Genomic DNA, 17,048 nt, shown 5'->3' on the forward strand with positions numbered 1-17,048 from the left:
GCGGACTGGCCTCCTAGTGCACTTACATCAAATAATTCCTAACCCTGGCAAAACTAAAATGGATTTTAAAAAAAAAAAAAAAAAAAAAAATCACACCTGTTTTCGGAGATATTCACAAAATGAAGGACTAATACAGTAGTCACAGCACCAGACTCCCACCCAATTTTCATTCTGATTATGTGAAACATCAGTGAGAGAAAAAACAGCATATTCCTTAAACGCCGTTCAGCTCCTTTCCCACTGCAGAACTACATGTTTCACTACAGACTTCACATATAGCAAAAAGTCACGCTAAAAGCATGACAGCTGCTTTATTATTTGCTTCCTATTACATACTATTGCCAAGAAGTTGAGCCTAAAACCAGGCTGGTTTTTTCTTCTTTTATAATACAAAATATTTCACTTTCATCACCCTGAACAATAATACAGTTTATCATCCTTTACACAGAATAATTTCTCCCCTGTTATGTACAAAACACATTCTAGTATCCGGGGAGCATTCTTAATCACTGAAAGCTATTTATAGTTTTTCAACTTCCTGCAGGTCAGTCTGGCTTCAGAAGTATAATTTCTGTTTCTTTTCTCTGAAGTAACAACATGGTTCTGCAAGCTCAGAGCTTGACCCTGCAGTGCTGGGTATCAGAAGTTTATCGCTGCCTAAAATACAAGCAGGAGTGAATCCTACACACGGCGTACACATCAGAAGCAAACGACCAGAGAAAAACCATATAATTCAAATCAGTGACAGTGTTTTGTGTTTGAAGCTTAAGAACAGTATTTCTGTAGGCTTTAATTTATTTTTTCAGTTAGATCTACAGGATTATTTAACATAATGTTTACAAATTTTGTCAATTTTCCCCAGGCTCCACTAATATTCTCAAGTTCAGCCACTGAAGCATCTGCAAATTTCATTATGAAGCTGTTTTCCATTCCTTTGAGAGAGCAGGCTACTTAAGTTTAGCCCCAACACTATTCCTTTCAGTACCCCGACACATTTTTCAATTACATTTTGCTACGCTGTCAGTTACAATTTCATATTCTCATTATAGCCACAAATACATACATCCCAAAACAGCACAGTACAGCAGAGCGGTGCCCAGCTTTCAAAACTTCAGTGAAATGCGTAAGAGGTCAAATTAGATTACAAGAGACATTTCCACGAGCTAAGCAACTTGCAGATCTTAACTTCTTAAAGAACAAGGCATCACTTCCTGATAGGCTCCCCAACCAAAATAACATACACTAAGCAAAATCTGAAAACCTGACATACTCTACTTTCAGCTCTTAAGCTTTTCAGCTTAAACAATATTTTCCATACTTGGGCTCAATTAGTAGCAAGACTATAAGAGTAAAAAAAAATTCAAAAGTAAATAATTTATATTTTGCAGAAATACCCAGACAACAAAAATTGTGACTACAGGACTTGAACAAAGTTTGCTACAATGATTACATTTCTTGGCTAAATAGTATAGAATGTTAGGGGGAAAAAAAGGAGGTTTAGAATTATTTACTACTTTCAGGATTTTACAAACAAAAAAATTATAAGCCTGCCTAGCAATAGGCCATAAGGCAGAGCCCTTTAGGCAATGCTCTGCTATGCTCAACTTTAGGCAAAGCTATTCATCATTTACAGACAGAAAATGTTCATGATTTGAAGTTTTATCAGTGTCCCTGTTATATACCACTCTAAGAAAAGACATGGTCTCGTTTAAAATGTTGGACCACTTCCAGTATCTGGCAAATTTTAACATGTATCCTTGGCTTGCCAAACATGAAAGCTAGCTGTCAAATTCCTCCAAGATATGATAAAGATGGCACTCAGGATTCAAACTCTCATTTATATAAAATAACACATACAAAAGGTTTTAAGACATGGTATGGTATGAAGCTTAAATTCTAGCTTGAACCATCTTTGCTGTGAAATGTTATTTTAAATAGATAAACCACAAGCAATTACTAAAGAATAACAATTTTATGGGGTACAAAATCCACTCTTTACCCCTAGAATATTACACAATGCACTAGACTAGAAGGTATGAGAAAGAAAGCTCCTTATCTATATTTGTGATTTTAGAGAAACATATCTGTGAACTGTGGACTTTATAATGCAGATGCTGACCTACAAACAAGCTGGATTGTTCATTCCTAAATTAACTTCTTGAGACTTAAAATGATTAGTAATCCATTAGCACTGATAATACTGCTTCCAAAGTGAAAGCTTAGACAAGCTCTCAAAGTCTGGTATTTGATGCACTTGTCTTTGTTTCACTTTATATACAACTTACTAAATCATTAAATTTTATACTGCTGATCAGGTTTTCATTTACCATAGCAAGTACTATCAACTAGATCTTTCCATTAAAGAGTACTAACTTGCCAGTCTAAGTCAATCTCATTCTATCTTTTTATAATAAATAAAAGACAAGGTAGAATTATGTCCATCTTCAGGAACCAGAAACTATTCCTTAGCATATAAATTAAATATATTTTTATAGTTTTTTCAGGGAACAGTGTCTGCAACAAACAAAATTAATGTTAGTTCTATGTTAGAATATTCAAAGATATGCTTTATGGTATATAAAAGCTTTTTTCAATCCTTATTCAAGTGACAATATATCCATATACATACAAGCTCTCCCATATATACTCTCTTCACATATTTGCAATGGTTAAAATATAAATCAGCAACAGCAGTAGCTGACTGAATGCCTCCTTTCAGCAACAGTATACTGCAGATAAGCCATATGGAACATGAAAAGTTTCCAAGTGTAGCAATCCATCTGCATAATATCCTTCATAATCTTTCAGAAGTTCTTTAGTAAAAATATTATCTCCTACTCGTGGTGTGCCAAGAAAAGTTTTCCAAACTCCGATTACAATTTAATGATGTAAAAAGAATGGGTTTCTTTTGGTCTACCTGTCTATGCAGGAACATCAAATTGCTATTTCAAACATTTCTTGTCCTGAATTTCTCCTTATAGCTTGAAAATTGGAAAGGATAAACTATTTCAAAGTCTTGGTACTCGAGATAACTTAGTGTTATCAAAACAGCAATTACAACATAAATAGTAACTACTTCCAAAGAAAATGTTTGGAGGATTCTAAGGACTTATACGGCTGTTAAAATTGTAAGATTATGAGAACTGGCTACAGTAATGTCTATGACAACAAGCTTCAATTACCTTTAATATTGGTACGGAAATGACATTTTGTTTCACCTAAAAAGGCGTCCCATTGTACAGACAAATAGCTGCAAGTTATGTGTGGGCACTAAACAGGTGTGGTGCATGTGTGCACAGGCATACAAATATTACCACACTTCATAACATCACTACAGAATATTTACCAAAAAAACTGCAAAAAACAAGCAAGTTGAATAAGAGAACTGAAAGCAGGTACTTGAAAATGTCAGCTGAAATAAGCGTGTACAAAAAGAAAGCAGCAAGGCTCTCCAGAGATAGAGAAGTGGGGTACAAGCAGATACATCTCTATTTTTACCAAATTAAAATTATTAGAATGTAGGACTTGAAGACAGAAAGGTGTAATAAGTGTTTCACAACTCGTGTTTTGAATACTGAACTTCTCAGGTATGTGTCAAAGGAATACACTTAATGTGTTTTTCTTTACATAACCTTCACTTAGAGTCAATTATTCAAAAGCCAAAGCACCTCTTTGAAGACTGTTCTTACCTAACCTGAAAAGGTGGGGGAAAATCAAAGGTGGGACCTAGAGAGGTAGAGAGTAAAGACTGTATGGGAATCAGGGACAGCAAAATACAAATAAACTTTACTATGCGTAATTCACATCAAAAAAAGCCTGCCTCTGGTATGCTTGCTTTTTTTTCTTTTTAAAAAGTCACTATACTCAGCAAGCATTGAATTGGAAGTTAACGGAAAAAACAGCAGGGTTTTAAATGGCATCGGTTTGTTACAGTTAGAAGAGATTTCAGTGGGAAAAGCTCTGAGAATAAGAGCTTTGGTCTAAAAATATCTTCACGGTATTCTCAATAAATTTGGGAGTTTTTAATTAAAAATATATTATTCACATTCATCATCAAAATGTTAAAATCCACACTACTACCAATTTAACTTAACTAACATTCCATAGTCTACGCTATAAATTACAGACATGTAAGCTCCCACATGAAATACTTCATCCCTGATATGATATTAACAAGATGTAATAACTATCACTGGTAAGTCACAAAAAGACATTAACACTGTATGTGTATTGATTTAGAAGTATTATGAGGAACAAGAATGATATATGATATGATATGATATAATAAGGGCTATTAGGAGATTCATAGGTCTGTAGCACAAGAACTAACACCATAAATACCTCCTTTATTTGGGTGATAAAACAGTCACCAGGTACATAGGTACCAGGTGAAAGGAGCAATCCGAAGCCCTCTGTGCAGAGAAGTGCTGAGTGTTACAGCCGAGATGGGCCACATCCCTTGCAGTAAAACACTGGCAATGACCAAGTCTCCATCATACAATCAGAAGAATCTCATCACACCCACATGTCAGTTACACGACTGGGAGGTTTTATGACAGTACAAAGATCTAGGCCAGTGTTTCTTGGAGGCTAGAGACTCCCCCAGCCCTCTTCTGCAGAAGCACCATCAGTTTAAGGCCGAAAAATTAAGATTAGTCAAAAGCAAAGCATCAGAAACTTCTCAACAGAAACATAGCATGGAAACATGCCGAGGTCCATAAGGCAACTAGGAGTGAAGCATCCTATAGTTGACCCTCTCCCTCCTTTTTGAGAGTTTATGCTAAAATAGTGGTTGATGAACAGCAATGATCAAGCAGCCAGCACTTCTGCTGTCCCTTCTGCAGGGCAGTAAACCACTGACAGATTGGCAGGGCTGAAGACACTATCAAAACCACAAGAGCTTTAAAGTCAAAAGCTGGGGTTACATTAACTCTCTGCTAAAATCAAGAGTAGCATCAGAAAGAACAGTTCTTTATCTTGCTGCAGTTCCAGGAGATGCATTGTTCTGGGGTCTGTTCTTTCCATGCACAGCTTGTGCAAAGTCACTCGCTCTCGATTAACAGATGCCACAGTCCTCGCTTTGAAATTGCAAAGTAAAAATATACTCTTCTAACTGTCAATACAGAATTTCAAAAGCACCAAGGGCTGCAGAATACATGAAACCAGCACAGCTTGAAGAACTTGTTAATACAAGTAAATAATTATGCTTTTGTGTGACTGCCTGCATGAACTCCAGCATTAACAAGCTGTAAGCTGTTACAGATTTTCTTGAGAGTCAATTTTCAATCCTACTTAACACAACGTCTCCAAAACAGCTAAATCCAGAACTGGATCTTTGATACGCATTTCCAGAGCAGTGGGTGTGAGAACTGGACTTGGTGTGTCTTACCCTGGAAATTTCAAAAACAAAAACATTCTCCAAACACGCTGCAGAAGCAGTTGGAAAAACACCACTTGCACAGCTGGGAAATAAATACAGGAGTTCATAAGAGAGGAGAATCACTCCATTTTAGAACAGAATAATTGGCGCTTTATTACTCTCCTCTCTGGTGAAAAGGCATTTTCAACTGCAGAAGTTCTCTACAGCACAAGTCCTTCATCAGTCGACTACAGTGATAACTATGAACTATCGTCTGTTTTATCATCCTAAGGACCTAGTGAATTCAAGGCTGGCAACTGGCCCAGAACCAAATGGACTTAGACAATACGTTTACAGGACACTGTTCCTTAGAAGGGACTTCTGAACATACCTCTGTTTTTATGTAGCTGAACAGCAGCACCTATTTAAACAAATTCTAAAAACAGTCTCCAAAGAAAATGAGGAGTATGTGTTATTTACCAAGAATAGAAGTTAGAATGCAATACTTAAAAAAAATACCTGTTTTCATTAAGTTTTTATTCTTTGGAATGTGTTATCAAAGTCTGTTATACAAACATATAAACATGGAGCCTTAGCCACCCTTTGCTTCTAAAGGAGGATGGCAAGTAAGAGGTACAGCATGTAGGAATCACCCCAACAAACCCTCATGGGGTCAAAAAAAAAGATAGATCCTCAAAGAATCTCTCAAAACACTCTCAGTCACTCCCATTTAAGTTGCTTCTTTATTTTACAAATGTCTGCAACATTTGATATATTTAGCTTCTGCTTTTCAAAGTTTTTATTTCAATAAAGATATATGAGGATGAGTGGAGTAAATACGGTACTACTATTTCCTAATTTGCAATATAAACCCAACTCAAGAGTAATCTTCATAGGAAACACATAAGAAATACAATAGCCATAACCTAAAAAAAAGGACACAGATTCCACCTAGTGTCAAGTTCTACATCGTAAGGCCCCAGTCTAAGTGTTCTACAGTACTATGAACAAAAGCAAGTTTTCTTGACTCAAACCTCGTCCTAGTAAGTTACACATGTACAGTTAAGACAACTTTTGCTCTTACTGCTTTGGGCTGTTGAAAATTTTTATTTATTCCAATTACAAATGCTGCATATGAAAGCACAAATTCACAAATTAAAAGTAGTTAACATTGTGCAATTAAAAGCCAAAATATTGTATTCACTAGCATTGTTAGCTATTTCTATCTTTAACGGTTAATACATCCGGAGCTCAATGAGACACTTAAAATTCTTACATCACCCAAACCAAAACTTTAACTCCTCATGTTACCACTAGAAACTGAGGAAAGAACCTTTAAATAGTACTACTTTCTATTTAGATATAGTCTACACTCTAGGATTCCAATGACAGGCTTGTACCACTGACTGGCAGGACAGGACAATGAACAGTCATGGCCAAAGTCATGGCTGTCACGTTCAGAACCGTTCTTAGAACTCCAGCACATCTCTGGGAACTTTACTAATGATGTAGCTCATATAAATATATAAATATGGAGCTTGTAGCTCCATATGCAGGTACTGACAGGAACCGAATCAAGCCGTACTTTAAATTGTTTCAAAGAAAATGGTTATCTGTGCTCAGAAAAATTGCTACCTAAGTGTCTCAACTAGCACTACTCCAGCTCTGCTTAGAACTTGCATCTTCCAGACTATGACATTAAAAATTCATTTACCATACCTATTAAGCTACATCTATTTATTGTTATCTTGGGTTTCATGTCAAATTCAGGAAAAAAAGTTACCAGCATTTGATGATGGCAGGAAGGAAAGGAAGGGAAAAAGTTTAATGTATTAGTTACATTTTCTCACCAAATAACTGTAAAAAGGTGGTGGAAAAGGAAGAGGGGGAAGAAATAATCTCTGGGCCATGAACAGAATTTAAAACACTGGCCAAGCATCGAGCTCAGGGGACAATTAACCATGTCATTAAGACAATCAGGTCAAACCACTGATAGCTTGTCATGAGGAGAGGAAAGATTTAGTTATTTTCTTTTACTAGTGACATCTGGACCTATGATATGATCTATTCCCCTTTAAAGAGAGATAAATATAAATGGGGAAAAAAAATTCTTAAAGACAAAAACATGCTATTATGACCAACTCAAATTCTTGGTGTATCTCCTAGATGAGATACAAAGTTATCTTGGTTCTTAAAACATATCCACATCACCTATCAGCAGGGCTGCTTCTGCAGAGTTTTTGGTATTATACAGAGGTCTTCTACTAGTATTTGACATCAATTTAAGGTCCTCACAGCAGCACAGCTTCTGAAAAGCCATCTGATTCAATCTGAGATTCTACTGATGTACAGCCACGTAAACTGTCATTCATCAATTAAGTGATAAGCTTTTTCTGTTCATTAAAAAAAAAAAAAAGGAGAATATCACAGCTAATTTCATTTCATAGCCTTAAAGTAATCTCACTAGTATAACTGTCATAAGACTGTCAAAGGACAGAGAGCAATCTGAACTGAAACTACATCAAATTACTAGTGGTGGTACACAGCTAACCACAACCATTAGCAGCCAGAGACTGCAGAAGCTAGATACAAAGATGCATTCCAGACAAACTTCATATATACATATAGATACATCTATGCTTTAATTAGTGACTAGAAGTAGAATTCTTTGAGTTTCAGAATACCAGTACAGCATGGTAAGTTTAAAACTCCAGCATTGTTTTAGAAGGTAGAAAAAAAAAAATAATCTAGTATTCTTAAACCTAAACCACTAAGTTTAATCACTGGTTTATAAATAAGGGAAGTCTAGCTTTAGATTATTTGCAGGCAAGCCAAAGCTGTTAAAAAAAATAACTAATGTCTATCCTACTTTTGGCAATTCTTTATACAGCAGAAACAAAGGAACACAAAATAACATTAAATAGGAACAAAAACTAGTGCTGTCAACTTTCTTAAAGTCACCAACAATCTGTAATTTAAAAAAAAAAAAAAAAGAAAAAAAGAAAAAAGACATGTCAACATTAGTCACCAGTTTGCCCAAAGCAATTTCAGCACAGCCAAAGAATTAAAAGAGTATTTTAAAACAGAACAATATTAACAAATGCAAGAATGGACTAATTAATGATAACAGTAAACAGCTCAAAATTACTTTGGCGATTAACTGTTGAACTTAATCTCCCAAATTAAAAAAAAAAAAGAAAAAGATATAGTCACCATTATACGTGGAAAATATTCTGCTCAAGACAAAATACACAGGTGTCTTCTGTCACTGTATTCAAAATAAATACTTTCTACCTTGATCACACTTTAAATTTTCAAGGAAGCTGTTTCTTCCCAACTCCTGAGTGGGAAATAAAACCCCAAAGCATAACATGTTTACAAGCCAGGTTTTCAGTAAACACTTCTGCTAGAAAAAAAAAATAGATTCAAGCTACTATACATTTATATTTATAAAAATATGTGTGTATATATGTTTTTGATTAATCATATTCCAGACCACTTCAGGTTTTATGCATTTCCTCTCTTTTTAAGGTAAGCTAAGAGTGAGATTTTAGTCCTTAACCATACATAAATCCTCCTCAATCACCTCCTTAAAATGTCTCAAAGGCATTTGTGCGCCATCTCAAATTATTTGGAATTTTATATGCAGTATAATTACATTTACATAATCATTCCGCAAATCAAGTCCAATAATGCCTACGTTTTCTCAGCATCATGAGCAGGATACAAAGTCATTTCCTTACTTCCCTGAAACCACTTTTAAACTTCTCCCTTCTTTTAAATGTATACCACTTATCTCCACAGTATTGTCCATGCTATTTGGAGACCAAAGCCAGTGGTCCACACAACAAAAACACTTGATAATGCTATTCATAGTACCCATGCTTATTCTTCTATCAGTCCAAAGCTTTTTGCTTTTTACTTCATTTCCCACTCCTCCCTGCCCCCCCCCCGAAGTCTGGCCCACTTCTGGCAATTCTCCATCTATCAAATATGAAGGAATGCGAAATAACATTAATTAATCAGTATTGTCAACCTTCCCACAAACTCCAGTGTGCATTTAACCATCAACAATTCATGGTATGACCTCTCAGCACTATTACAGCTCTATAAAGCCATGTTGATATTTCATGTAAATTTGGAGGAAATTTTAGTCACCTACATTAAGCATCAGTTTTCATTTTCAATTGAAACTGATTGTAGAGCATTCTCTTTGTAACATGTTTAAAAACATGTGTAACAACATGTTTGAAAACTTACCATGTAACTTTTTATAAAACATTTCAAAAAATGTGTTTTTGAAGGATGTGAGCCCAAATAGCTCGTTAAATGCATATCTAGATGGGATACATTAGGTATCTACCAAGGAAGGAAACTGGATTAATTAACTGAATATCTTTCTCATCCAATTTTGTGTATGTGCATCCACATATATTGAGGTACAATTCCCAGCTCTTCAATTTCATTTGAAGTTCACCTAAGTTTAATAAAAGAAGCTATGAACTAATACTATACGACACATCAATAACAGTTCAAAATACATTTTAGTAATCCATAGCCTGGAAAAGCAGCAATGCTGGGGAGGTGGAGAAAACTGGATAAAACACAAAACCAAAAAGCTTTTGGTTTATAAACATAGTGTTTCAACACCAACTTTTCTGTTTATGCTCCCCACACTGTGTTACACTTGTCTTTTGGCATATGCTCCATCTGGCTGTGGAGATGCATCTGCTTCATTATGCTGAAGGCTCCACATGTGCAGATGAGCTCTACAGGCTTACTCAGAGCTACGATCTGACAATTGCATCTCTGATACTATCTATGTCTATAACTAAAGAACATGTATTGCTCCTATAAGAGCTCATCATTAAAATTTTGTGAAAAGGCAGAGATAAATAGAGTGCCCATTTGGTATTTTAATGCAAGATGGTGCCCTGAATACAGCTTCTGGAAGATTAAACTGGTTCACTTACATTACTGTAAGTAGTAGCAGGGACATTTACCTGCTTTCTTGTCTTTTTTCTGACAGAACTATGACACGACCACTTATCACACCAAGGAATCACAATCATTACTTCCTATTAGAGTCAGCATTTCCCACGTTAAGAGATTTAATACAAAGATTCAAATCACCTGCTGTAACTTAAACCACGAAACAACTGAGATTATTGCAACACAGCAGCCTTTTCACAAGATTGAGTATGTTTACAGTAACTACACAACATAGTTTAGGATCAATTTATTTTTTTACACTTTTTAGTTATGACTTATTACAGATTATTGCATATTTCAAGGACAGCTGTCAATACTTGGGGCATAACCTAAGCCTCATACAGCACATTATACTGAAAACAGCATTAAACTATATAGCACGAAAGAGGCTCATTAACTGACACCTATCTGAAATCCTCATGGGCACAGATGCCAACCAGCAAAGTAGGTCACATTTTAGACAGGCTCCTTAAAATCAAATCACCTCCGTTTGATGAGGTGATAGGACAGAACACGCACAACCCACCCACGGCCAAGTGTAGGCTAAATAAACCCCGTTTTGCTGTATCACTCAAGGAACATCAAAATGTAGAAAAGAGATAAAAAAGTTGAGCTAAACGGGCAAGAAGAGCCTGTTTTCAGCCCTTGAATCCCAAAAAAAGCAAGGCTGAAAGAGAGGGAACAACTGAATGGCTGCTGCTTTCTGAAGCCCTCTTGAGGGACAGAAGGACCCAACATGGAAGCGTTGCCTTGGCGAGAATCTGTAACAGTCTTAACAGCCCCTGCACTAAAGAAGATTGAGTACGAATATCTGTTCATTTCTCTCTTTTCCTTTGGATCAAAAAAGGATGAACGCTCAAGGTCTCAAATTGTCTTTTATACATTAAAACATTCTGTCGACCATATGGATGCAGAATGCTGACAAAACCTGAAATTATTCCCATTTTACTCTGCAGAAGTACTCTGCTACTTTCTTCAGGAAAAATAATTACTTGACAAGAATAATGCATTACAGAAAAAAGTTCCTGAACATTAAAGCATCACATGCTGGAACACCTACGGAAAGTCCTTCAAAACACAGACAGTACTTCAGTGTCACAGTCTTCAACTATGCCATTGCGGCTTTGTAAAACTAAATACATGATCCTAATATTTCAAGAATTCAAAGCACACGCTGAATGAAAATGTCACTTTTTTTTCCAACATCCCTACATGGTCCACCTAACCTGTGCAAGAGCACTAGCTTTCATTCAAATCACTATGAAAAAATAAGACAAAGGAAAGCTTAGTGTACAACAGAACAAAAACTCTCTCATCTGATGTGAAAAGAACCACGTTCTCCAACAGCAAGAAACATCAAAGAATTTTTGGAAGGGTAATTTATATTTCTGAAAATCATATGAAGGGTATTTTGGAATTTCAACAGAAGATACATTTCTTTCCCTTTCATGAAACTTTAAGGAAACATTACACTCACCACCTCTTGAGTAAATACCTTTTTAGTAAAAGGTCAGGCGACCAGCAAGCATAAGCAAAGTTTTACTGAACACCACCATCAGCTGTGTTCACCTTCCATATTTCAGAGGAATGCAGAAATTAATGTAAAACACCCCCCCTAGACAAATCACACCTGATCCTGATAAGCAAGGAAGTTTTTTTGGTTTGTTTTTGGTTGTTTTTTTGTTTGTTTTTTTTGTTTTTTTTACAGACCTATGTATGTTCTAAAGTTTGAAACACTCAAACAATTCTGTTTTCCCTATTTTTCCCCCCCTTTTTTTTCTAAAGCTGTAACACAGCAAAGATGCTGAAGATCACAAAAGGTTGAGTTCTGGCTCAAAAATACCACACAAATTATCCTTTAAAACTGTGTACAGGCCATCTGTTACAAGATCTTCTCCCTTAATTTCCAAAGTACCAAATGCCAGGGAATGGACCATCCCCAAGTGTACTACCGATAGAAAACTAAGCTTACGTTAAAAGGACCTTTTTGTAATTTCCAATTCCAGCTATTCCAAAGTCTGTGATTCTGCCAAGATGGCAGAAAAAACATATTGCTTACACCCATTACCAATTACTAGTTACCAAGCAGCTATGAAAGAAAAAAAAAACAAAACCATGACAAGAAAACCCCATGGTAAGAAACAGGTATAGAAGCCATCAATTTATTGATAGGTAGACTGTCTAGAAATTGAACGGAAAAAAAAAGGAAGGGGAAAAGGAAATATTAACATAAATCAAAAAGAAAAATGGGACCACATGAAAGGGACAAAAAATTAGGAAAGAGTAAGTACAGGACAGCAACAGAGCATTCACATCTACAATAACACGTACAGTGAAAGACATAAGGGCATGTACCAAAAAAAATTCTAGCATTCATTTAAGATGCCAGTACTCTCCCTCCTACTATGTTTTCACACAAACGTTCCAGCAGCAACAGAAGACACCAAGCTCTGGGCATACAAAAGCAATTCCTATGCCAAAATTGAACAGGAGCCAACTATAAGGGGAAGATGTCTCATCAATTTTACTTAATCATTTACAACATTACCATCTACCCAGTACTGCAAATAAGTAACAGGAGATTTGTTTCCTCCCTAATGCAGCTTCTGAGCTGTGTAGAATTAGGTTTTCTTCTAGCACAGCAAAAAAAACCCTCCTGTCATGCATATCAGGAACACAGTGGGTCAAGACTAGTTTCACGGTGAGCCTCCATCACAATAAATACCATCTGTCATATTCAAAGAGGCAACTGAATTACTAAAATGTTAACTAAGATACATACATCAGCTATAACTACATAAAATGGAATTACTTATTCTAAATTAGTTTAGTATATATTCGTCAGATTGGGGGGGTGTAATTTTTATTTGTTAAAATACTGTTTCTACCTAGGCGTGATAAAGAGAAGCCATTTTAGGCTGTTCTTTCTCTTTCAGAACATTTCCAAAATGCAGGTGCTGTAACTTCACCTCTCTCATGCCACAAGCATCTGTCAATGGTGAAATTGCATGAAGCAGCGAGCTTTTTGGCAACTTCCTACTGCTTAAATACAGGAGTCCTACTCTTCCCCCATCTCTTCTCCCACGTTCTTCCCTACCTAATGCTGTAACTGTCACTGCGTCTGCTCCAAAGCACATCATATTCTCCAATGAACCAATTCAGCTCTGTTGTAAAGCAAAAAACCAGGTAATTTTCCACTGAAAGGGAACGTTTTTCTAAATAAAAGACATTATTTAGTGGGAAGCAAACCATCCAAACCCAACCATGAATTATGTCTCTTAATTGCCTAAAGACACTGAACCAATTCAGCTCTGTTGTAAAGCAAAAAACCAGGTAATTTTCCACTGAAAGGGAACGTTTTTCTAAATAAAAGACATTATTTAGTGGGAAGCAAACCATCCAAACCCAACCATGAATTATGTCTCTTAATTGCCTAAAGAACAATAGCTAATACACTACAAAGTTATCACACAGGCAGAGCAAATCTGAAAAGCAACCAGTTGCAAAAAATGAAACTGTGGAGTATCTCTCTGAAATACAGTACAAATCTTTTTCCTGGAATCCAGAGAGAAGACATCACTCTACCTTATATATATTGAGCTTGTAAATATTTCATCCTACTGACTTAACTTTCCTATCCAGGCCACAGCCATAAACTTAAAGAACTTATTTTCCCTGCCAAAAAGGTACACGTTCCCTTCTAGCTACATAACTTTTTACTAAGAAATAAAAAAATAAAAACCAAAAAACACTTCAAGCAGACTAAAGAGCACACAGGGCTAATCTGAAGAGACTGCCTACTGACTTAACTTTCCTATCCAGACCACAGCCATAAACTTAAAAAACTTATTTTCCCTGCCAAAAAGGTACACGTTCCCTTCTAGCTACATAACTTTTTACTAAAAAATAAAAACAAAAACACTTCAAGCAGACTGAAGAGCACACAGGGCTAATCTGAAGAGACTGGGAGATTCACTCCTAAATTATACTATGTTTGAAAAATTGAAGTCCCAAATCTCACACTAGTCTAATACAGTAAACCCATAGAGGAAAATTAGAAAGAATCTGCAGATGAGTCCTTGGATGTTCCTCCAGAATAGAAACCATACATGCCCTTGGCTACTGACTGCACTTTTTTTATGTAGTTGCCAGGGGTCAAATACTTGACACTGACTTAAAAAAAAAAAAAAAAAAAAGAATGAAAAAACTTCAGGCAGCCTTGCATAGAAATTATTTTGGAAGAGGTTCTTAGTCCTTAAAATGTGAAGAAGCTCTATTTCCACAAGTCTTAATACAAAGAGGCCTCAGATGCAGAACAGGAGTCAGCCTGGCTAACCCACTTGCTCATATCCCTATCTCAAATTCACATCTGTCACAGTTAAAAGCTCATCTTGAAAGAATTAGGTTCTCCCTTCCTCTACCACGGCTATTCCTTATTTATACTAATCCAGTGACTAAGCAATATTCCTTCAACTCTTCAAAGCTTGTATTATCCCTCTCCTTAGTATTCAACACTAAGGACAGAAGTTGGGGTGGTTGACAAATTAACAGAGAATCTTCTCAGAAAGAAATACAAGGCATTTGTCTACTTCTCAGTTTTGTCAATCTGATTTTTGTTGAAAATTTATTTACAAGATCATCTAGTATCCTCCCTGTACTCTGTGATCCCCTTGGCAATAGCCTCGTCAGCTATACAAGGCTAATCACTATTCCTAAATCATTCCTAAAAAGCAAGGCATTTGTTCGGAAGACAACTTCAGAATTTAAATGAAACACTTAAGTCAGCCACCTGTTTTGGTCTATTTACAGGCCTACTGGAGACATGACTCTTATCTGAAATGCAGTTAGAGTACATAAAGGCTCCTATTGCCAAGAAAATCCTTGATTTCTACTGCACCTAATTTAGAAATTATGTACTGGAAAGAGTTTCTATTTAAAGCACAAGCTTAATAAAAGTAGAAGAAACCAATACCTTTGAGTAAATATAGTTATGCCATTCTATTACTGCAGAAATTGCAGTCATTCTACTGTTATGTTTTACCTGACATGCAGTGTGACTAGACAACAAATTTAATTAAGCTCATTTGCTCCATATATTCACTTTTGGGGTTGGTTTTTTTGGCTGAACAGGGGGCAGCAGGGGCTGTGGCTAATCTGACTGTGCACAATATTTGACTGGTAAAGCAGCTACTACCTTAGAAAAGGGGCCAACAGTAATTGCCTTTTAGGCTGAGGACATTCTTCGGACCTTATTTTCCATCCAATTGATTTTTTCCAAGAAAACCTTGAACACTTCCCCCCTTTCCTCCCCCAGAAAAACAACCATCTTTCACACCTCTATTTCCATTGCCAAATGTGGTTGAAATCAAACACATTTCCCAGAAACTGGCAGGGGGTGCAGGGCAGATGGGAAAACAACATGGCTGCAAAGACAACTTATTGCCTTAGAAAAACCAGACTAAAAACAGTAGTTTACATTTAATGACAAGGTTTTCAAGTTATTAAACACATTTGGTTAAAATATCTTAAAATACTCTACATTGTTCTATATTTGAACTATTAAGGAGACAAGAAAACTGATGTGTCTTTTCAAATTGTTACCTCAACGATATCTGAGTTGGTTCTGCTTTCATGGGGCTCATTGTATTCTGTGTATTTAAGTAGAACTTTGTCCATATCAGTGCTGGCATACTGAAAGAGTTTGTTAGAGCTGTTAAAAATGATGAGTGCTATTTCACAGTCACAGAGTACACTCAACTCATATGCCTTCTTCATTAATCCAAACTTCCTCTTTGTAAAGGTGACCTAGAGAAGAAAAAAAAAAAAAAAAAAAATTTTTCTTTAACACATGACAAGGGTTGGAAAGACTATAATCAAGCATTCAAGGAATATACTGGGTTAAGCCTATACTATTTATTCCTTCTAACAAGCAACATAACTGAACATGTGTACAAGCTTAAAAGAAGAACTGCTTATCATATCTGGGTGTCACTCTTCAGCCCAATGCTCTATATTAGACTAAGCAAAACAACTACACCCCCCACAACTCTTCCACTGGTATATAACCCCCAAGGAGAGGATATGTAACTACCAAGGAGAGTTAAAGTTTGTAGGATCCTCTAACCATATTTCATTCTGTTCAACCAACACTGACTTTCCAGGTATCACAATATTTTCTTCCACGATGAGGAGTTATTCTGTAACTAGTTTACAAGTTACTTACAACCTTAATTCCAGTAAAATGCAAGAAAATGGCAATAACAACAGAAGCAACACCATTACTATGGTTCTATAATTTCTAATTATGCAATGCCAAGAAATATACTTATTTTGTTGCTAATAAACTAAGCAGATTCACTTATATTTTTATGCTGTTTTCTGCCACTTGGGAACATCAAGAAACAATCATTCTCTCCAATTAGAACCGCTGTGGGGAGATAAATCCATTACAGACCATCACAAAGGAGCATTTGCCCACTGGGGAAGGGGAAAATACACTTACTTATAAACATCACCATCAATTATGAAAAAAAAAAAAGATGTTTTAAAAAAATTACTTCTTTCACAAGATTTCAGTTGGTTAAAGATGTAAGAGTATCAATGTATTCAACATCAAGTTGAATCAAGCACAAGCTAGATGTTAAGGCCAGCTTTTCGTAAAGGACAACATTTTTACTAAACATCCTTTAAGTGTCTC

The 17,048-nt window shown here is 36.0% G+C and overlaps 1 protein-coding gene across 4 annotated transcripts in view; it reads right to left on the reverse strand.

Annotated features, from left to right (window-relative positions):
- The window catches only part of MEF2A (myocyte enhancer factor 2A), a 50,690-nt gene extending 34,530 nt beyond the window's left edge, over positions 1 to 16,160 (reverse strand). For 3 of the 4 annotated variants that reach the window (XM_014946104.1, XM_014946102.1, XM_014946105.1), the window contains exon 1: positions 15,953 to 16,160. In XM_014946104.1, the coding sequence (XP_014801590.1) occupies positions 15,953 to 16,126 (174 nt within the window). In that variant the 5' untranslated portion in view covers positions 16,127 to 16,160. The remainder of the gene's footprint in view (positions 1 to 15,952) is intronic. The other variant, XM_014946103.1, reaches the window with a different exon arrangement.
- Positions 16,161 to 17,048: the final 888 nt, after the last annotated feature.

The sequence above is a fragment of the Calidris pugnax genome, unplaced genomic scaffold, assembly GCF_001431845.1.
Source record: "Calidris pugnax isolate Ruff unplaced genomic scaffold, ASM143184v1 scaffold134, whole genome shotgun sequence".
Classification (NCBI taxonomy): Eukaryota; Metazoa; Chordata; class Aves; order Charadriiformes; family Scolopacidae; genus Calidris; species Calidris pugnax.